At 45.2% G+C, this 22,307-nt stretch overlaps 1 protein-coding gene across 1 annotated transcript in view; it reads left to right on the top strand.

Moving 5' to 3' along the window:
* EHD4 (EH domain containing 4) overlaps nt 1-22,307 on the top strand; it is an 83,913-nt gene that overhangs the window by 32,304 nt on the left and 29,302 nt on the right. The window contains exon 3 of the mRNA NM_001192053.1: nt 2,195-2,292. Within this exon, the coding sequence (NP_001178982.1) occupies nt 2,195-2,292 (98 nt within the window). The remainder of the gene's footprint in view (nt 1-2,194; nt 2,293-22,307) is intronic.

The following is a 22,307-nucleotide window of genomic DNA, read 5'->3' as shown; positions in this document are numbered from 1 at the left end:
TAGTATAACTATTTAAGAAAACATGAGTGTTTTTCTAACCCTTAGAGTGTGGGCCGTGCTCCCACATGAGGGTCTTGAAGGCTAATTTGTGCTCTGTGCTCTTTTGCCCACCTCCCCAGGCTGCCCCCAGTGCATACTGGGCAGGGCTGTGCAAAGTTCAGCTTTGCACATTCAACCCTCGTCACCCTATTTGGGGTGCCCCTGGAGAGCGCCCTCCTCCTCCTCTTCCCTTCCCTCTTCTTTTCTACCCCCTTTCATCTGCAGTCACCACTCCTGGCCCTGGGCCTGCTTTCTTATACGTTGTGTGGTGATGTTTTGTGGATCGTCTTGTTTTGTGGATTACACATTTTGGCTCTGCTCTTGCATCAGGAGGCATGGGAGCTGCTGAAGCTTTGTCTCTCTGCACCGCACAGAGGGAGTGGTGGTTTATAAATTTTGAATCCCTCTGTTAATTTCACACGAGAATCCAGGGCTTTTGTGTTTTGGAAAAATTGATATTTAGTGTGAACTTGTGGTCTGGGAAAAAGGTTAGCCTCTCACAGAAGTACTTTATGTGAAATAGTTTTACATATGTGCAGTGTTCGCAGCATCACCAGGTGTCTTGAGCCATCTGATAAAAAGGATGGGACTATATGATAAGAGACCAGATTACCCACAGGAAATTCGGTCTACCATAGATATGCTCAGAATGTTTCTACCCGAGTTCCAGAGGCACAAATATGGCATTTTTTCCTCTGTGAACTTACAGAGAAATTAGTGGTCCCGGTGCACTTTACTCTCACAGATCTGTCTGGGTGTTGGACAATAGGGTTTATAAAAGTGGAGGGACAGGAGAAAATCAGAAATGAGGGGCTTCTCATAAATGAACTTGACCCCTTATTTTTTTGATGTTATGAAGTTTTTATTTTAGGGGTTGAGTTCAACTCAACTGACATCAGAAATATTAGGCTGCAGTCCTCAGCCAGCCACTCATTAGAGGCATGGCCTCGCATGTCATAACTGCACTGTGCTTCAGCTTTTCCAGCTGTAAAATGATCATAGTCATCATTCTGACATCTTCCTGGGCTGACTTGAAAAAATGGGAAAGAATGTCTGAGAAACTTGTCCTGAGCACCTTCAGCAAAGGTGTGTCAGTGATGCCATCTCATGCTCAGGGCTCCCGACCCTGAGCTGTGAGGGGGCTGTGCTGTCCACACTTGCACTGGGAAGGCTGGGCAGGCCTCCCTCTCGTGCATTCCCAGCATGTTTACATGCTGAGTAATCCCACCAGTTCCACTGAATGGAAGAATTGAGTTTTCCCCGAGGATTTTCAAGCCTTCTGCCTACACAGACACTGAAGTTAGCCATTTACAATACAGGAAAAGGAAAGACACTCCAGTTTCTGGCTTAAAACATACACAATTCCTAACAGAGACCCCCCTGGGTTTCCTGGGATGGAAGTAGTAGAGCATGTCCCTCTGGTGCTCTGGAGTTACACAGTGTCAAAGCTAAGAGCCTCTCCAGCCCCTGGCAAGTGTCTCCAGTTACACATGATGAAACTGAGGCCCAGTTCCCCTGGGGAAGCCCTTGTCCAGGGTCCAGGCAGGTTATTGGCCTGAACCCAGGTCTGCTGACCCTCAGGCTGTGGTTTTCCTGCCACTTCACTCTGCTTCCAAGGTCAACACCAGGAGCTGACTTGGAAGCATGGCAGAGGGATTGGGATGAGAAGGAAGAGGTGGTATCAGGGAGGTGATGGACAACGAAGGCAACTTGGAGATGCCTGGCCAGGGCCCTGCTCACACCTGCCCTTTTGTCTACTCTTAGGACACCAAAGCACCTGGAGGATTTGGGGTATTGCCCATAGGAGCTTGCCACACCCTGAGCCTGGAGCCATAGCATGGTCCCTGGGGCACCAGTGAAAACAGGCCCTAGTGTCTCTGCTGGCACATTGGGGACTGGGCACAGGCTGGACAGGGCTCAGGATACTCCAGCCCAGTGAGGCAGTGACCCTGAAGGAAGCATGGGATTCCCTGGGAGGAGAAGCCCAGGACGCTTGTCTGAAGTGCAGTGTAGAGGAGAGACAGGTGGAGCTGAGGGACTCTGCCATCACACTGACTCCAAAGATGTCAGTAGCCAGGAGAGGCCAAGGAACTATGAGATTAGAGAAATCTGCAACGAACAAACTCTGATCCCAACTTTGATCCCTTTCTTCCAGATTTATGTGCTCCCAGCTGCCCAATGAGGTCCTGAAGAGCATCAGCATAATCGACAGCCCCGGCATCCTGTCTGGAGAGAAACAGCGCATCAGCCGAGGTCAGTGCCTTCCCCGCCCATCCAAGTCCCCCCACCCCCACCCCCACCCCCAGGGCTGGCTGAGTCTCTCTGTGATGTCAGCAGAGGGTTTTTGCCCCTGTTTAATTCCTTTAAATATTGTCGTCTACTGTTAGTACCTGCCTCACATAAATCTTCAGACTTTAAGAGGGGGCCTATCACTTGCTGATCACTCACCTGGATACATGACAAGAAATAAAGGTGGCCAACCAGTCACCACAGGAGAGAGAGCCCTCCCTGCTGCTCTTCTTCCCCAGAATACTGGCACATATTCTACCCCAGTTGCCTCTGCAGCAGCCTTCCATTGAATGAGGTTTTATTGGTATTAGTATATATTTGGTGCCAGATGCTGTAATGCACACTGGAGATGTGGAAAAAACAGATACAGTTTCTGGCCTGGAGGATCTTGTCTTCTAATGAGGAAGATGGATATTATTTATTTTATCACAGAAATAAATAGAAAACAAGAGCTGGGATAATCATTCTATAATGGGAACTGTCTATCAGGGTGTAAGGGGGATATCTGGCCTTGGGTTGTTGGGAAAGACTCTCCAGAGAAGGTGACATTGGAGCTGGAACCCAGAGGATGAATTGGAATTAGCTAAGTGAAGCTCTGGGCTTCCCAGGTGGTGCTAGTGGTAAACCTGCCTGCCAGTGCAGGAGACATAGGAGACATGGCTTCAATCTGTGGGTTGGAAAGATCCCCTGGAGGAGGGCATGGCAACCTACCCCAGTATTCTTGCCTGGAGAATCCTATGGACAGAGGAGCCTGGTGGACTACAGTCCATAGGGTCACACAGAGTCAGACACAACTAAAGTGACTTGGCATATACATGGATGGGAAAGGAGAGACGATGAGGTGTTCAAAGGAAATCTGTGAAAGACAGAAAACGCTTGTAAAGAATAGTGACATCTGGGCTTCTTCAGTCGTCACAATGCAAGGCTAAGGCAATGCTGTTTCCAGAACCATGCACTGTGGTTCAACCGATGGGCCTGTAGTTTCCCCTACCCTCGTGGTGAACGGGCTATCGGGAGCAGATCAGCAGACCATTTATCTACAGAGAGGAAATTCCTGACAGGGAGGGCCCTAGAAGAGACTCCTGTGGTCCCAGAGGCAGGTCCAGTTCCCCTTGTCCTGGCCTCTGAAACTAAAGGCAGTTCCTGGAGGCTTTGCTGGGAGGGAGAAGCCGGAGTGGATTAGTTCCTGCTGTCACTCCTCACTGGTAACTCTTCACACCCCCTTGAACAGGACTCACAGGATTATGGCCAGACAGTGCACTCCCCCAGCATTCCTGGAGCAGAAGTACAGTACAGCAGCCCTGGGACACACCCGGGAGCCAGAAAGCAAGGGTCCTGTGACAGGGGTCAAGAAAGAGCTTCCCATGTCTGTCAGTCCTCCCTTCTCATGGCGTTTGAGAAATGCTGATTTTGCAGTCTCTGACTGCCTTGATGTGCCTTCATCTATGTGTTCAGGGACTTGGTGGGCCATTAGGCTTCTCCAAGGCCTCCAAGAACATTGCACTTACAGAAAAGGGCACAAATAACCATTGGTAATGGTTTTCTCCAGCTCCTTAGAGACTGTTTTCTATGTGTGTACAAACATACTGTTTTAACAGAAATGTGATTACCATGCACATTTCCTACAGCTTGACTTTAAAAATATATATATATATTTATTTATTTGCCTGCATCATACCTTATTTGCATCATGTGGGACTTTTCATTGCAGGGTGTGGGCTCTCTAGTTGGCACGTGGGCTTCTCTCTAGTTGTAGTGCATAGGCTCCTCAGCATGTGGGCTCTGGTGCTCGGGCTTAGTTGCCCCACAGCCTGTGGGATCTTAGTTTCCCTGCAAGGGATCAAACCTGAGTCCCTGCATTGGAAAGCGGATTCTTAACCACTGGACCACCAGGGACATCCCATACATCTTGATTTTTGGTTGTTGGTCCTAAATTTTAGGACCTCTGGATTTTAGCTTCAGCCTTATCCATTCCTTGTTACTGGTAGGCCTCTGACCAATGTTAATCGTCTATATTCTTCAGGGTTTCTCCCTGGCTTAGTGATTCTAAGTGTCTTTCAACCTGTAGCTCCTTCAGAAAAGTTAGCATGTGATACACTCAGGATGCCTTGAAGACAGTTCTTTTCAGCACTTGATAATAACTGATAATAACTGACTCATATCCTAGTCTGACTTACTGTGACAAGTCCTTACTCACATCCTATGCCCAGAAATAGCACATATGGTTCCAGCCAGTCGGCCAGTCCCTGCCACCCTGACAAGCAGCAGCTGGTACCATACCGTGCTGTGGCATCATTGCTGGTTGGGGTCACTTAGTTGACAGTTTCAACATATTAACCCCAAAGAATGTGTGCTGTTTTAAAGCTGCTTCAGCTTTAACTATTGCAAATAGTGCTGCATTCTCGCACATGTTCCTATCTGCTGCTGTCCCTCCAGCTTGTAAATCACAGCCCCACCTTTGCCAGTCCTTGATGTCAACATTGGATGAGCCTCAGAGACAAGCTGTGACCCCACAGAACTTTTGAAACATCCACCATTGACCTTACTAGTGGGGCTTTGCCTCCCTGATGGATGTTTCATCTATGAAAGAGAAAGGGGTGGCTGTCGCGCCTCCTCCCTGTCCCTTGGTGTGGTTGATGGATTAACCTTTGGCAGGCAGAGTGTCATCAAGCAGGTCCCTCTTACACATGTATATCCTCAAAGGGTATATTCATAATAGCAGTATGAGAACAGCCACCAGAGGTTGAACCCTTGCTGTGTGTCTGCATGGTGTTCTTCACTGAGGATTTGCTAAGCTAAACCTGCATATAGTCATGCACAGACAGGAGCCCAGCCCTAACCAGGGAACCACTCACCCTCACTTCTCTGAGGATGCCGAGCCTAACAGAGTTTGTAAGAATTCCTTCCCCAGTGGTTGGGCAGGTAGGCAACCAGGCTTGACAGCTGGGGAGTGGACAAAGCAAAATCTATTAAGGCACCACTTTTGGAGTACAGGCTGGGGATATGCATGCTTCAAGCAGTGGCTGCAGGCTGACACTGCTATGTGGACCCCATCCACCCTCTAGCCTGCAGGCTGTGCAGCCCCAATGGGCACATGCTGGGCAGACCATGCAGCTGCAGGAGGTGATAAGCATGGGGTGACTGCAGAGCAGCCCCAGGAAGACCTACTGACTGCATCACACTCAGAATTCTCCCATTATCATGGAATGAGGCAGATGGTGGGTGGGGCAGTGGAACATAGTGTTGCTTTGCTGGTGGTCAAACAGGGAAGTAGTGACCTAAGCTGGGGAGCTGACTTCATCATCATTGGTGGCCCTCAGGCGCCCCCAGGGCATTGCCCAGGTACCCAGAGTTCTGGGAACCAGATGGCCCAGTGGGAGTATATCTCCAGGAAGGAGTCCTGAACCTGGGGTTTAGTCATGTGCCTCCCCTCCCCTGTGGCTCCCTTCTTCCTTATTCATTCTTCTCTCTCATGCCATCATAAGCCTGCGTCCTTTCTACTCTGTCGAGTAGAGAGGGCAAGTGTGATTACCAGGAGGACATGGCATTTCATGGTCATTGCTCTTCTCTTGGCCAAAGTCAGAGGTGACCAGAAAAACAGTTGACATTGCTACATGATGATTCATATGTTGGGGTGTTTGGTTTGAGGCAAAACTTGGCAAACCCACTCTTATCTAGAAGTGATCTTTACGAATTGGAATGTGTCCTAGCACAGCATTCTCATCAACAGAATATTAACATGGACCCTAGAAGTCAGGTCCTGCTCTATGACCCAGAGTAAAACAAGAATGGAAGATCTGCATTGGCGGAAATAAATATCTAGATCTCTGCCTTGGTAGTTCTATAAATAAAACCCACTAGAGTAATTGGTTTTGGAGCAATTTTTAGCGTACTACTTACGATTGTGATGTTTCTCAGCTTAATTATAGTTAACAGAAAATCTTCAGGAAAAAAAGGGGTGAACTTAGATACTAACCTGTAGGTTTCTTGGCTAACATAGATAATTCTCATCAAGCAGGAATTAAAACACTCTCAATGTGATACACTATATTAACAAATTGAAAGATAAAAACCATATGATCATCTCAATAGATGCAGAAAAAGCCTTTGACAAAATTCAGCACCCATTTATGATTAAAACTCTTCAAAAAATTGGCATAGAAGGAACCTACCCCAACATAGTAAAGGCCATATGTAATAAGCCTACAGCAAACATTATTGTCAATGGTGAAGAACTGAAAGCATTCCCCCTAAGATCAGGAACAAGACAAGGGTGTCCACTTTCAGCACTATTATTCAACAGTTCTGGAAGTCCTGCTGCTGCTGCTGCTAAGTCGCTTCAGTCATGTCCGATTCTGTGCGACCCCATAGACGGCAGCCCACCAGGCTCCCCCGACCCTGGGATTCTCCAGGCAAGAACACTGGAGTGGGTTGCCATTTCCTTCTCCAATGCATAAAAGTGAAAAGTGAAAGTGAAGTCCTAGCTACAGCAATCAGAGAAGAAAAAGAAAAGGAATCCAGATCGGAAAAGAAGTAAAGCTCTCATTGCAGATGACATGATACTATACATAGAAAACCCTAAAGATAGTATCAGAAAAGTACTAATCAGTGAATTTAGCAAAGTTGCAGGATACAAAATCAATGCACAGAAATCACTTGCATTTCTATATACTAACAACGAAAAATTAGAAAGAGAAATTAAGGAATCAATCCCATTCACCATTGCAACAAAAAGAATTAAATATCTAGGAATAAACTTACCTAAGTAGACAAAAGAACTGTACACAGAAAATTATAAGACACTAATGGAAGAAATCAAAGATAACATAAGCAGATGGAGAGATATTCCATGTTCCTGGGTAGGAAGAATCAATATTGTGAAAATGACTATACTACCAAATGCAATATACAGATTCAGTGTGATCCCTATCAAATTACCAACAGCATTTTTCACAAAACTAGAACAAAAAAATTCACAATTCATATGGAAACACAAAAGACCCCAAATAGCCAAAGCAGTCCTGAGAAAGAAGAATGGAGATGGAGGAATCAACCTTCTGACTTCAGATTATACTACAAAGCTACAATCATCAAGACAGTATGGTACTGGCACAAAAACAGAAATATAGACCAATGGAACAAGAGAGAAAGCCCAGAAATAAACCCATGCACCTATGGGTACCTTATTTTTGAAAAAGGAGGCAAGAATGTACAATGGGGCAAAGACAGCCTCTTCAATAAATGGTGCTGAGAAAGCTGGACAGCACCATAGACAGTACTGTCTGTGTCATGCCAAACCTAAACATCTGCTACTGCTAAGTCACTTCAGTCGTGTCCAACTCTGTGTGACCCCATAGATGGCAGCCCACCAGGCTCCCCCGTCCCTGGGATTCTCCAGGCAAGAACACTGGAGTGGGCTGCCATTTCCTTCTCCAATGCATGGAAGTGAAAAGTGAAAGTGAAGTTGCTCAGTTGTGTCCGACTTAGCGACCCCATGGACTGCAGCCTACCAGGCTCCTCCATCCATGGGGTTTTCCAGGCAAGAGTACTAGAGTGGGGTGCCATTGCCTTCTCCGAACCTAAACATCATCTAGGATTTATTTTGGACCCGGCATGAACACATGTAAAAGAATGAAATTAGAACACTTCCTAACACCATACACAGAGATAAACTCAAAATGGATTAAAGGCCTAAATGTAAGACCAGAAACTATAAAACTCTTAGAGGAAAACAGACAGAACACTTGATGACATAAATCAAAGCAAGAGCCTCTATGACCCACCTCCTAGAGTAATGGAAATAAAAACAAAAGTAAACAAGTGAGACCTGATTAAACTCAAAAGCTTTTGCACAGCAAAGGAAACTATAAGAAAGGTGAAATGACAACTCTCAGAATGGGAGAAAATAATAGCAAATGAAACAACTGACAAAGGATTAATTTCCGAAATATACAAGCAGCTCATACAACTCAATACCAGAAAAACAATCCAATCAAAAAGTGGGGAAAAGACCTAAACAGACATTTCTCCAAAGAAAACATACAGATGGCTAACAAACACAAAGATGCTCAACATCACTCATTATTAGAGAAATGCAAATCAAAACTACAATGAGATATCACCTCGCACTGGTCAGAATGGCCATCATCAAAAAGTCTACAAACAATAAATGCTGGAGAGGGTGTGGAGAAAAGGGAATGTTCCTGCACTCTTGGTGGGAATGTAAATTGATACAACCACGGTTGACGGTATGGAGATTCCTTAAAAAACTAGGAATTAAACCGCCATATGACCCAGCAATCCCACTCCTAGGTATATACCCTGAGGAAAGCAAAACTGAAAAAGACACATGAATCCCATTGTTCATTTCAGCACTATTTACAATAGCTAGAACATGGAAGCAACTTAGATGTCCATCAACAGATGAATGGATAAAGAAGTTGTGGTATATATACACAATGGACTATTACTCAGCCATAAAAAGGAATGCATTTGAGTCAGTTCTAATGAGGTGGATGAACCTAGAACCTATTATACAGAGTGCAGTGAGTCAGAAAGAGATAAATATCATATTCTGATCCATATATGTGGAATCTAGAAAAATGGTACTGAAGAACTTATTTACAGGGCAGCAATGGAGAAACAGACATAGAGAATAGACTTATGGACATAGGGAGAGGGTAGGAGAGGGTGAGATGCATGGAAAGAGTAACATGGAAACTTACATTACCATATGTAAAATAGATAGCCAATGGGAATTTGCCATATGGCTCAGGAAACTCAAACAGGGACTCTGTATCAATCAAGAGGGGTGGGATGGGGCAGGAGATGGGAGGGAGGTTCAAAAGGGAGGGGATATATGTATACCTATGGCTGATTCATGTTGAGGTTTGACAGAAAACAATAAAATTCTGTAAAGCAATTATCCTTCAATAAAAAAATAAATTAAAAAATATTCTGATGTGTATCTAATAATAATTTTATTCTACTGAAGTAAAAGCTACCTAAAATTTCTACAATTTTTCTAAAATTCTTAAGATTTTTTTAAGTTCTTTTCTTGAAGCGGGTGGGTGAAATCTGACCAGGTTCACTCCTGAGAACATCCATTGCCTTGAAGATGGCACCCAGATTTTTGATTCTATGTGATGAGAAAAGAGCATTTATTCACATATCCTTATTTTCATTCTCAATCTCTTGCTATTCCAGCTCCTGAACTGTTTGCTTCCTAAAGTACTGTCTGTGTCATGCTAAACCTAAACATCATCTAGGATTTATTTTGGATCCAGCATGAACACAAGTGTGTTCCCAACTGCATGGTACAGACCTCTGGGTTCTGGCTCTAATCATGACGTCCCTCTCTGATGAGGAGAAGACTGGGAAAATTCTAAAGTGGCAGCTGGTATGCTTGTTCATCTGTTTACACCTAAGTATTTGGAAGGTGCTATGTCAGCAGTGAGTAATTGTGGTTTCTGAGAGTGTGAGGTTTTGTATAGCCTTCAACAGAGTTTGACTTTGATAACAAAAATAGTACAATTTTCCCTTTTAAAAATGTAAATAACTCTAGAAGAAGAAAGAAAAAAAACTCTTGATCTGAATCTTCCAGCAGAAAACAGATCTACCAGCAGGTCGGATCTAGGACGTAGAACCAGTGGCTTGTCAAATGAAAGTCTGAGGGCCTCCTCTTCTAATGTTTAATCCCTTCTCTCTATAAGCCTTTCTCTTTATAAATCAGTGTATAGAACTGAGAAGACAGTGAAAATTAGAAGGGCAGAAAATGTCCTGCTAGTAAAGCAATCAACAATGATGATGCATGAAACAGAAGAGATCTAACCAGGCTTCAAATAACATAATAGGAAACAACATTAGCTTCACAATCGTTGATTAATGTCTAAATATTTACATATAGATATCCTATGTCTTCCTGATTTTGGCAGTATAGTAAGGAAAGCCTTCAAGAATTAAAAAAGGGCCTCTGAATACTAACGGGTACATGTGAGCAGGCTGCCAACGCAGCGGAGGTACCCAAACGTAATAGCACAAAAGAATCGACAGAATGTGAAGCAGGGTGTGGAAATCCAACTGGTAATTATTAAAGGTGCTGAAAACATAGTGATGATGAAAACCAACTGTGATCAGGGAAGTCCAAACACACCTACTTGACACATTGTTTGAACTTGAAAGACAAAAGACCAGATTCTGAAGCCTGCCCAAGACAGGAGAGAGAATGTTTAGAGATGTCCTGAGAAGAATGACTTCTCCTCTCTCTGGCTTTGGGAACAGGGAGCACGAGAGCAGAAAACACACACATACACAGAGGAACGAGTCTTTTCCCTTAAAAGAGCGACAAGACCTGGAGCGAGATGTTCGCCAGGTCTGACCAAGCAAAGGTCCTTCTAAGAAGCACCTGGAGAGCTGAGAGCTGGAGGCTGGAGAGGCCAGCGGCTCCCAGGGTGGGACAGAGGCAGCAGGGGCAGCCTGTCCTTCACATAGACCGCACAACCCGAGGCCGAACTCCACGGAGAGTTTCTGGGGGCGCCTGCCAATGCCTGCCAAATACCCCCTAGGAGAAGTTCAGGCCTTGCTTGTATAATGTTATAAATAACAGTGGAAATAATAATTAAATAAAGGGGGAGGCAAGGGAGTACCCTTCTCCTTCGTTCTGTTCACCACACAATACAGACACAGCTCAGGACCGTCCCAGCATCTCAGACGTGGTCACCTGAGCTCACTGGACATGTGACCATCATTATAGGTGCAGCTTGTGTCCCCACCTTCCCATCCTGTAGTTCTTACAGGATTTTTTTTTTTAACCCCGGTTTTGTTGAGATAGAATTGGCATATGTCATTATATAAGCTTGAAGAGTACCACATAATGATTTGACTTACATATGTCATGAAATGGTTACCACAATAGATTTATTGAGCATGCATCATCTTATATAGATACATTAAAGAAATAGAAAAAAATTTTTCCTTGTGATAACTCTTTCATTTATAGCATATAGCAAAGTTAATTATCTCTACTGTGTTGTACATTAATCCTTCCCTAGTAGTTATTTATCTTACACTTGGAAGTTTTTCCAGTAGTCATGTATTTGGACTGGAATACATCTGGAAGCTTTTCCAAATGTGAGAATTGGACTATAAAGAAAACTGAGTGTAGAAGAATTGATGCTTTTGAACTGTGGTGTTGGAGAAGACTCTTGAAAGTCCCTTGGACAGCAAGGAGATCCAACCAGTCCATCCTAAAGGAAATCAGTCCTGAATATTCATTGGAAGGACTGATGCTGAAGCTGAAACTCCTTTGGCCACCTGATGCGAAGAACGGACTCACTTGAAAAGACCCTGACACTGGGAAAGATTGAAGGTGGGAGGAGAAGGGGATGACAGAGGATGAAATGATTGGATGGCATCACCAACTCAATGGACATGAGTTTGAGTAGACTCCAGGAGTTGGTAATGGACAGGGAGGCCTGGCGTGCTGGAGTCCATGGGGTTGCAAAGAATCGGACATGACTGAGCGACTGAACTGACTGGAAGTTTTTACCTTTTGACTACCTTTATCTAATTCCCTCTCCTCCCACCCTGGTATAGGGTTTCTTGATTTTTTTGTTGTGTTTCTAAGGTTTTGGCTTTATGACTATTCAAACTCTATTAGCTCCTCTCCCTGTTCCCTGGGCTCCTCCCAGCTTTAGGGCATCCGCAGGCTTCATCAGCATGCCCTTATACTTTCACCCTTGGATCCAGGAGTTGAGTGGTTAGGACTCAAGGTGGAGCCTTGAGGTACTCCAAACAGAGACCACCCTCTACACTGACAGTGTTTCATTAATGAACAAGTTCAGTCAAGATGCAGTGAGCTCCTCTGTGCCTGGTACTGAGCTGGGAAGTGGGAGCATAAAGAGGAACAAGGTACCAGGTACCAGCCCTGTCCTGGAGTTGCTTCAGCCTAGTGTGGTCGTCCAGCCGGTCACTGATGTTCCTGAATTGTTCTAAAAGAAAGGTGTCTCCTACATAGACAGTTATTATTCGTTCAACAAAATACTGGCAAACAAAAACCCCACCAAAGATGGTCATGGTCACTGCTCTTATGGAATTTACATTCTAATGGGAGAGTAAGACAAGAAGAGCAGGTAAACAAAGTCATTATAAATAGTGATGAGTGCCCAGAAGGAAACAGATAAGGCATTGAGCTCAGTGGGATGGGATGAGGTGGGAGGGCTACAGTCTCAGAAGGTTGGGAGGCCCAGTGGCTGAAAGTTCAGAAGGTGCCAGCCTTGCACAGTGGGGCAGGTCAAGGTTTTGCAGGTTTTGGCTGACCATGTTGTCCATTCAGGTATTTTCCACCTGTTGTATAAAGGAGATATAAAACAGGAAAAAACTAGACTTTCAAGCATCAGATATTCACACGTGGATTTCAATTCCTGCATATTCATGTTTTTTCCTGAAGTTTTGTTTATAACCTACATTACTCAGTCTGTAAACCCAGAATCAAACAAATTGCTTTCCTAGGTCCACTCAAGGGACTGAAGTCCCTGTAGGCTGCCCTGTGTCCTTTAGCAGGAAGCGCGTGGGCAGGAGACTTCCTGGGTTCCAGTTTAGCTCAGCCATGCAGCCATGGGAAAGTTGTAAGTCTCTCTGGGAAATGAGGGTAATAGCATACTATTGTGCTATGCTGGTGTAACTGAGTTAAAACCTAGAAAGCAGAAAATAATACCCAGCCTGCTGCTGCTGCTAAGTCGCATCAGTCGTGTCCGACTCTGTGCGACCCCATAGACAGAAGCCCACCAAGCTCCTCTGTCCCTGGGATTCTCCAGGCAAGAACACTGGAGTGGATAATACCCAGCCTACTGCTGCTACTGCTGCTAAGTCGCTTCAGTCATGTCCGACTCTGTGCGACCCGGTAGACGGCAGCCCACCAGGCCCCACCGTCCCTGGGATTCTCCAGGCAAGAACACTGGAGCGCGTTGCCATTTCCTTCTCCAATGCATGAAAGTGAAAAGTGAAGTCGTTCAGTCGTGTCCGACTCTTAGCGACCCCATGGACTGCAGCCTACCAGGCTCCTCCATCCATGGGATTTTCCAGGCAAGAGTACTGGAGTGGGTTGCCATTGCCTTCTCCGAATACCCAGCCTGCTGCTGCTAAGTCGCTTCAGTTGTGTCCGACTCTGTGCGACCCCAGAGACGGCAGCCCACCAGGCTCCCATCCCTGGGATTCTCCAGGCAAGAACACTGGAGTGCGTTGCCATTGCCTTCTCCAATGCATGAAAGTGAAAGGGAAGTTGCTCAGTCGTGTCGGACTCTTCACGACCCCATGGACTGCAGCCTACCAGGCTCCTCCGTCCATGGGAATTTCCAGGCAAGAGTACTGGAGTGGGGTGCCATTGCCTTCTCCTTAATAAATGCTAGCTGTTATTATTACTTTCATCATCTCAATGTATTGTTGTTGAAGGCCGAAGAGTTTTCAAAGGCTGCATTTAATCGGCCTTTTGTGTTGGTTGATATTGGTTTCTTGCCTCTTAAAGTCTTTTGTCTCAGAGTACGGGTAATTTTTGTCAAGTTATTTGAAATGCAGAATTTGTTCACAGACTGAATATACTATTTTTGACTGTTTCTACCTTTTCCCCATGTATCTCAATCATTTTATTGATAATTAGCTTTTGTTTTGTTTTGTTTTATTATTATTATTTTTTTATTCAATTTTAATTAAAAAAAAAAATTATACATGTGTTCCCCATCCTGAACCCTCCTCCCTCCTCCCTCCCCATACCATCCCTCTGGGATAATTAGCTTTTAAAATTTGAAATCATCTCTCTCTGAAAGTAGAAAAGGGACAACATTAATTGATCATCTGGTTTAAAAAAATATTTAGTGGAAAAAGAATTTTTAAATAATGAACAGATACTGTATGTGTGATCTTTTTGGCACTCCTTTATTTTAGAAGTGATGGTATAAAAATGAATGAATAATATAAGGGGCATGCTAGAGATCAGATGGTGCAGTGGTGAAGAATCTGCCTGCCAGTGCAGGAGACGCAAGAGACATGGGTTCTATTCCTGGGTCAGGGACAATCCCCTGGAGAAGGAAATGGCAACCCACTCCAGTATTCTTGCCTGGGAAATCCCGTGGACAGAGGAGCCTGGTGGGCTACAGTTGCAAAGAATCAGACACAACTGACCAACTGAGCACGTACGCACGCACGCACGCACGCACGCACACACACACACACACACACACACACAGAGTACACGCAGACTATTCATTCAGCACACATTTATATTGATTTCTGCTGAGTGCCAAGCACTGTCCTGGATGCCAAGATTCAAAATGAATGAGACACAGGCTCCAGTCTGTGTACTCACACTTGGCTGCAATAAATGGACCCGTGTACAAGCTGCTCTATCCCTGTGCGTTACAGGAATTCTGATCAAGAATAGGAAGTAGCTGTCAGCGAAGCTGCGAAGGAAAAAGGCTCTTCTTCCCCATTTTAAAAAAGTTTTGCATTCTCTCTGTCTCTCTGTTTAAACAATTCGGTGGGTTTTATGTGTCTGTGTGTGTGGTATATTAATGAGTTATACAACTATCACCACAGTGAATTGTAGGACATTTTCATCATCCCAAAAAGAAACCTTGACTTTTTTAGCAATCATTGTCCATTTTTCTCCCTGCAGACCCTGGCAACCACTAGTCTACTTTCTGTCTCTGGATTTGCATCCTCTGAACGTTTCATACAAATGGAATCATACAGCATATGGCCCTTGTGTCTGGCTTTGTTCACATAGCATAATGTTTTCAAGGTCCATCTGTGTTGAACAGTGCCTCATTCCTTTTTATGGTTGAATAGTGTTCCATTGTATGGCTGTACATTTTATCATTCAAGAGTTGATGGGCATTTGGGTTTTTTCCCACATTTGGGGCTATTTTGAATAATGCTGCTATGATCATTCATGTATGAGTGTTTGTGAAAACATACATTCTTAATTCTCTTGGATATAAACCTAGAAGCAGAATCACCTAATCATATGGTAACTCAGTAGTTAATGTTTTGAAAAACTGCCAGATTGTTTTCCAAAGTGACTGAATCATTTTCTGTGTCCACCAGTAGTGTATGAAGGTTCCAATTTCTCCACATCCTTGTCAACACTATCATTTTGCTTAGAGCCCTGCTTGTAGGTATGAAGTGGTATTTCACTGTGTTTCAATTTGCATTTCTCTAATGGTTAATGATGTTGAGCATCTTTTCATGTACTTTGTTAGCCACTTCTGTATCTTCTCTGGAGAAATGTATGTACAGAGCCATTGCCCATTTTTTAACTGGATTTTTCGTCTTTTAATTGCTGAGTTTTAGGTGGCACAGTGGTAAAGAATCTGCCTGCAATGTGGGAGACCCAGGTTCGATCCCTGGGTAGGAAAGATGCCTTAGAGAAAGGAATGGCAACCCACTCCAGTATTCTTGCCTGGAATCGTGGACAGAGGAGCCTGGCGGGCTACAGTCCATGGGGTCACAGAGTTGGACACCACTGAGTGACTAACACTACTGTATGGCCCGTGTACTAGTCAAACATATGATTTGCAAACATTTTGTCTCATTTTCTGGATTGGGTTTTCACTTTCTTTATGGTATAGTCTGAGAAATTCAAGTTTGTAATTTTAATGAAGTCTAATTTACCTATTTAAGTTTTTACTGCTTGTGCTTTTGCCCTAACCCAAACTCATGAAAACTTACTCCTGTTATTGTTCTAAGAGGTTTATAATTTTAGCGCTTACAATAAGTGACTGTTCCATTTTAAGTTAACTTTTATATATGGTGTGAGGTTGGGGTCAAGCTTGATTTTCTTGCATGTACATATCTAGTTGTCCTGGCACCATTTGTTGAAAAGACAATACTCTCCCCCACTGAATTGTCTTGGCATCCTTATTGAAAATCTGTTGGGTATAAATGTGGAGGTTTATTTCTGGACTCTCAATTCTATTTCATTGATCCGTATGTCTGACCTTATGAAGTAGCTCTTCTTGATCATATGGGCTCCAGGTGAGTTCACCAACCAGCAAAATCAGGGCCTTTCAGGATGGGGTGAGGATAAAGTGAGGTGATGTGGCACTCTTACCACAGTACCTGTCTGGTGCACAGTCAGCAGACAGATAATCTGTCTGCCCTTACTATTGTTCTTCCCGTCCAGACAGCAGGAAGAGGTTGTAAGAACGGGAAGATGTCTGAGCTCAGGGCCTTTAAAGTAATGTGAGTTGTGCATATGGTGGAGTGTGTGTGTCTGCTGGCTGGGTTTATCCTGGAGGCTGAATGGGAACACTGAGGGATATGCGGTAGAGGATGACATGGAAGAGAATTCTGTAGAGTAGAACGTATGCCCACAGGCTCAGATCATGAAGCCATTTTCATATTTAGAGCTTGAGCTCAATGACTTGTCTCTGAGCTTTGTTGGAATTTGGCAACAATAGAAAAGTGTGCATCCCCAGGGCCTGGGGCCGACCGCTAATTTGTTGGCAGATCCTGTTTTCTGGCCAGAGCTGAGGCCAGTCTGAGGTTGGGTTGTGAGGTCCTGGACATCACTTGCTTCTTGGGCCTCCAGCAGGAAATCCTGGTTTCTTTTTGTTTTGGGGAAGTTTGCTGACAAACACATTCGGGGTTCCGTTTCCGCCGGTGCCACGGGAAATTCCACACTACGCGTGTGGCTGCCTCTGCCCCTAAAGTGAGCACGTCATCACCGTGACTCAGAATGGCATTCACTAAGCCCGGCAAGATATTTTTACTTTCTGTCGATATTTTAAATGCATACTTGATCATGAGAAAGGGCTACTTCTATCCAAACTTTAAACCTACCTAGATGTTTAAATGAAAAACAACTTTTTTTTTTTTTAGTGGAGATTTGGGTACTTCTCTTCACACAGAGAGCAACCCATGATCATAAAATATTCCATAGACCTTGGGACACAGAGATTAATCAGAGAAAAGATTTGCTCCTTACTCTTGTGAGTAGTGATAATAGCTGGCACATGGTGCATTGTTAAGTGTTTTCCATATTTTTTTAACTCATTTGCTCCTTGCAAAAGTTCTGTGAGATAGGAACTGTTATCCCCTTCCATAGGAGAGAAGACTGAGGCACACAGACGTTAAGACCACAGTTTTACAGCAAATGTGGTAACTGGTCTCAAAAGATGCCTTTTGCTCCCACTGCTGCCAACCAATGCCTTCCCACCCATGCCTTCCGGTATTCATGCCCTTGAATCTGGAATGGCCTCTGGCTCACCTTGTAATCAGTAGAATTCAGCGGAATTGATGCTTTATGACCTCCCAAGTTATAAGAAGCCTTGAAGTTTCCACCTAGAGCTCTTGGCATGTGTGTTCTGGAGAAGCCAACCACTGTCTAAGAAATCCAACTGCCTTGAGACCTCCACATTGTGTGGGAAGCCCAAGCTTGTCACATGGGGTGGCCAAGAGTCTCAGACTGCCTCCGACTGGCCCAGCTGAGATGGGAGCAAAGCCGTCGTGAACGACCAGCCCAGCTGAGCCTTCTGATCTTCAGCCCCAGCTGCCTTCTGACTTTCACCTCATGACAAATCCCAGTCGAGACCCACCCAGCCAAGCCTAGTCAACTCTCAGATGGGCTGTTAACAATAGAGGGCTTTGACATAAACCGGGAAACAACCCCTGCCAGTCTGTCTGTCTGTCTGTCTCACACACACACAAGACAGCACTGGGGGAGGGTACCACATTGGGTACGTTTCCATATAATTGGCACTTTCCCCTGCACACAGCAAATCTCCTGGGTTTTTTTCCTTTAGTGGTTTTGATCGTGGCCTTTAGGAAACATAGTACACACTGCCCTGCGTTCTCATCCAAGGGCCAGTGGGAAGGGGAAGAGGCTTCCTTATGTGGAACGTCCACCCTGCACCATGCTCTGCTAGGTCCTCTTGGTCCACTGTGTCCCCACGTACCATGTGTCAGGTGACTTAGTCTTATCAGCACCAAGATAGAACCTGCTGCTGCTTCCTGAAGCATAGAGAGGGTAGAGGGGGGTTGGCATCGATGGGTGGCAGATAAAATGCGGAACAAATGGAGGTGACATGAAGACATGAAGGAAACAATCGCAGAGGCCCACAGTGGAGGTGGTCCTACTTTAGATGGGTAGTGAGGGGAGGTCTCTCTGAGGAGGGAGCATTTTGGCTCAGACCTACAGAATGGAGGGACTAGCCGGGCAGAGAGTTGGGAGAAGGGCATTGCAGGCAAACGCCAAACGGAGCCGGAGCCGGCAGGTCGGAGCCAGCAGGTCGGGGAAGGCTGGAGGCTAGGGAGTGGCCTGGAGGTGATAAGCAGTGCGGTTGGGAGGGCCTGCTGGTAGAAGCTGCTGGCCTTAGGGAAACATGTAGATTTTATTTTGAGAAGAACAGAAAGATTATCTTTTTCAGCCTTCTCTTGAGTGCCCAGAAGAATCTGTGAACAGCCAGCCGTTCTCGTCGTCCAGCCTGGCTCTGCCACTCGGTTTCTGTGACTTTGTTTGGTTGGTTTTCTCCTCTCGATGCCAGGCTGGCCCTTTCATTTCTTCTGTCATACCCATTCTCAGGTGCCCTCTCCCCTCTGCTCCCCTTCTGCCCTGTAAATGATTCACTGAAGCCTAGAGCTGTGATTCTCAGGCTCCAGGGAACTTGTTAAAAGACTCTTTCCCAGCCTCAACTACAATTGGGGGCATCTGGGGTGGGACCCGAAAAACCTGCATGTCCAGGCCTTCTGGTATAGGAAGTCCCCATTTTGAGGAATCTGGGGTATCACTGAGCCTGCCCCCTCCCATATGCTTTGCTGATCGATAAGTTGTGTCCGACTGCAACTGTAGCCTGCCAGGCTCCTCTCTCTATGGGATTTCCCAGGCAAGAATACTGGAGTGGGTTGCCATTTCCTTCTCCAGGGGATCCTCCCGACCCAAGGATCAGATCCATGAGTCTACTGCCTTGAAGGCAGATTCTGTACCACTGAGCCACCCGGGAAGCCCCTCCTATGTGCTTTGCTAACCCCAAACCAAATGAATAGTCACAAGCTTGGAAAACCTACCAAAATGGACTTGAGTTCTGTTGCACATCTGTCGCCAGTGTGAAAGGACAGGGCAGAGGATGTAAATGGTGTGGGGTGGCCTCTAGGTGGCTGAGAGGCGGCACAGCACTGGGCAAGGCTCTGACCGACCAGCATCCTCCCAGGTGAGGACTTAGACAGGGACCAGCGGTAGCTTCACTTCACAGTGACCACCAGGTAACTGGGTGACTCTGGGCTCATGAGCATCTGATAGGGACTCTTGGCCTAACGCTGCTGTCCTCTGCCTATTCCTTTACTCCACGTAGGAGCACCCCCAAACTATTCTAGACGTCTATGGAAGTTAAGATTTTTAGGAACCTCCAGAGAAAAATTTGTTGTTGTTGTTCAGTCACTCAGTCATGTCTGACTCTTTGCTACCCCACAGACTGCAGCACACCAGGCTTCCCTGTCCTTCACCATCTCCCAGAGTTCGCTCAAACTCATGTCCATTGAATCAATGATGCCATCCAACCATTTCATCCTCTGTCACTCCCATCTCCTCCTGCCCTCAGTCTTTCCCAGCATCAGGATCTTTTCCAATGAGTCAGCTCTTCACATCAGGTGGCTAAAGTATTGGAGCTGCAGCTTTAGCATCAGTCCTCCCAGTGAATATTCAGGATTGATTTCCTCTAGAATTGACTGGTTTGATCTCCTTGCTATCCAAGGGACTCTCAAGAGTCTTCTCCAACAGTTCAAAAGCATCAATTCTTCAGCACTCAGCCTTCTTTATGGTCCAACTCTCAACATCTGTACATGACTACTGGAAAAACCATAGCTTTGACTCTCTGGACCTTTGTCAGCAAAATGATGTCTCTGCTTTTTAATATGCTGGCTAGGTTTGTCATAGGTTTTCTTCCGAGGAGCAAGCATCTTTTAATTTCATGGCTGTAGTCACTGTCTGCAGTGATTTGGGAACCCAAGAAAATAAAGTCTCTCACTTTTCCCATTTGCCATGAAGCGATGGGGCCAGATGCCATGATCTTAGTTTTTTGAATGTTGAGTTTTAAGTCAGCTTTTTCACTCTCCTCTTTCATCTTCATCAAGAGGCTCTAAAAACTCTCATTTGTATTTTCAAATATTCAGTAACATCGCTGCTATAATGGGGACATTCTTGTTATACAGACTTCATCCCTAATGTTATGTGTGCAAAAGGTCTCTCCTCTGTCACTGTGTCCCTGTGGGGGCTGGAGAGTAGGAGAGGTAGATTGTAAATGCAGGATTCTAAGCGGAAAAGTAGTAAACACTGGCCAGGGACTTTTTCCATTTCCCCGGCTCTGGCACTGACCAGCTGGGTGACCTGGGGCAAGTTATTCTGTCTTTGTGAGACTTAGTTTCCTGCCCTATAAAATGAGAGAAGTGCTTTCCCTCACAGGGTTAGAACTGAATAATCGTGCAAATACCCAAGTGCTCCATAGGCATTAGCTCTGAAGCGTGTAGTGGAAACGCACTGAAAATAGTGGTGCTTTCAGGGAGTCTTTGTTTTCCTTTGCTGTGGGCTCTGGATGAGACTGACTTGGGCTCACATCCCAGCACCCCACCTCACTGTGGGACCATCTGAGCCTCAGTTTATACCTGTATAAAGTGAGGAAACCCCCCACTCCAGTTGTTTGAAGATAAAGTGACATAACATGTACAAGCCATTTGACATAGAGTGGTGTTGAAGAACTGGTGGTCTTGTTCATTTCATGGAGCTGGAGTGGTCCCCAAAAGACCCACCAGGATCCCTGGTCAGCTGGGTGGTGGCTGAGTCTTGGGACTTAGGCAGACAAGTACCTTGAGCTTCCAGGGACCTGAAAAAGGAGAGGAAGGGTAAAGGAAATATTTGGACTTGACAGGAGAGCTGTGGAAGGAGTACAAGGAGAATGCAGCCGCGCATGATGTTGGGGAACCTACTGCAGAGAGTGACCGGAGAGGGTGTCCTCTTGTGGAGAGGGCCCCAGCTCTTGTCACTCTTCCAGTTCTTTTTGCCATAATCCCCTTTCTGGTATCTGGGGGTATTTCCCACATAGGCCATGATACAGTTTCCCGTGGAAACTGCCAGTTCACCTGGATTCTTTTTTGTCTCTTTCTCAAAACCATCCTGTTTGAATCCAAATCATGGTTGAAAGCACAAGTCAGCCCGTTTATTCCACGTCGCCTTTCTGAAGCGCTCTTCAGAAGCACCACCATTCTGTGTGGACGTGTGTACATGTCGGGATGAAAAAGTCAAGTTACAGGAAGTTAAACGGTGAAGGACACCTATCACAGCCACATCCCCAGGTCCTCTCCTAGAAAGAGGAGCCGCAGCCTCTTCCTCTGAGTGGGAGGGTCCTCTGCTCACTGCTCCACACTAAGAGTTTTCCACTTGGTGAATCTTGGAGCACATCCATGTTGGAGCCTTAGAGCTGTGTCCTTCATATGCCATCATAGAGCTGTGCCAGAATTAATAGCTGGTGTCCTTTGGATTGATGGCATTGAGGCTGTTTCTAGTCTTTCACTGTTACACACAGTGCCACAGAACACAGACAGCTTTGCATATACAGTGCAAGTATATATAGTCTGTGCAATCATGGAACTGTAGATACACTCCTGGCAGTGGCATTGCTGAATCAAAAGGAACTGTGGTCTTTTTATTGTGTTAACTGACGCCCAAATGCCTCTCTAGAAGGTGTGCCTGTTTACATTCTGGGCAACAATTACAAAAGTGCCTGCTTCCACACATCCTCCCCAGTTTAGGGCAATACCAATTTTTGTTTTCATCTTCGCTTTATCTTTGCATTGTCTGCCAGGTGGATGGCATATTTCGTATTTACAAATCTTCTCAAGTTCCTTTCTGGAAATATTTGACCATTTTGAAATACTGTTGGTAACTATTAAATACACAAACTCTGATTTAATAAAATAAGTGTATCTTCCTGGTGGCT

Source organism: Bos taurus, chromosome 10 (assembly GCF_002263795.3).
Source record: "Bos taurus isolate L1 Dominette 01449 registration number 42190680 breed Hereford chromosome 10, ARS-UCD2.0, whole genome shotgun sequence".
NCBI lineage: Eukaryota > Metazoa > Chordata > Mammalia > Artiodactyla > Bovidae > Bos > Bos taurus.
The sequence above is the reverse complement of the archived record's forward strand: the minus strand, read 5'-3'. Positions and strand labels throughout refer to the sequence as shown.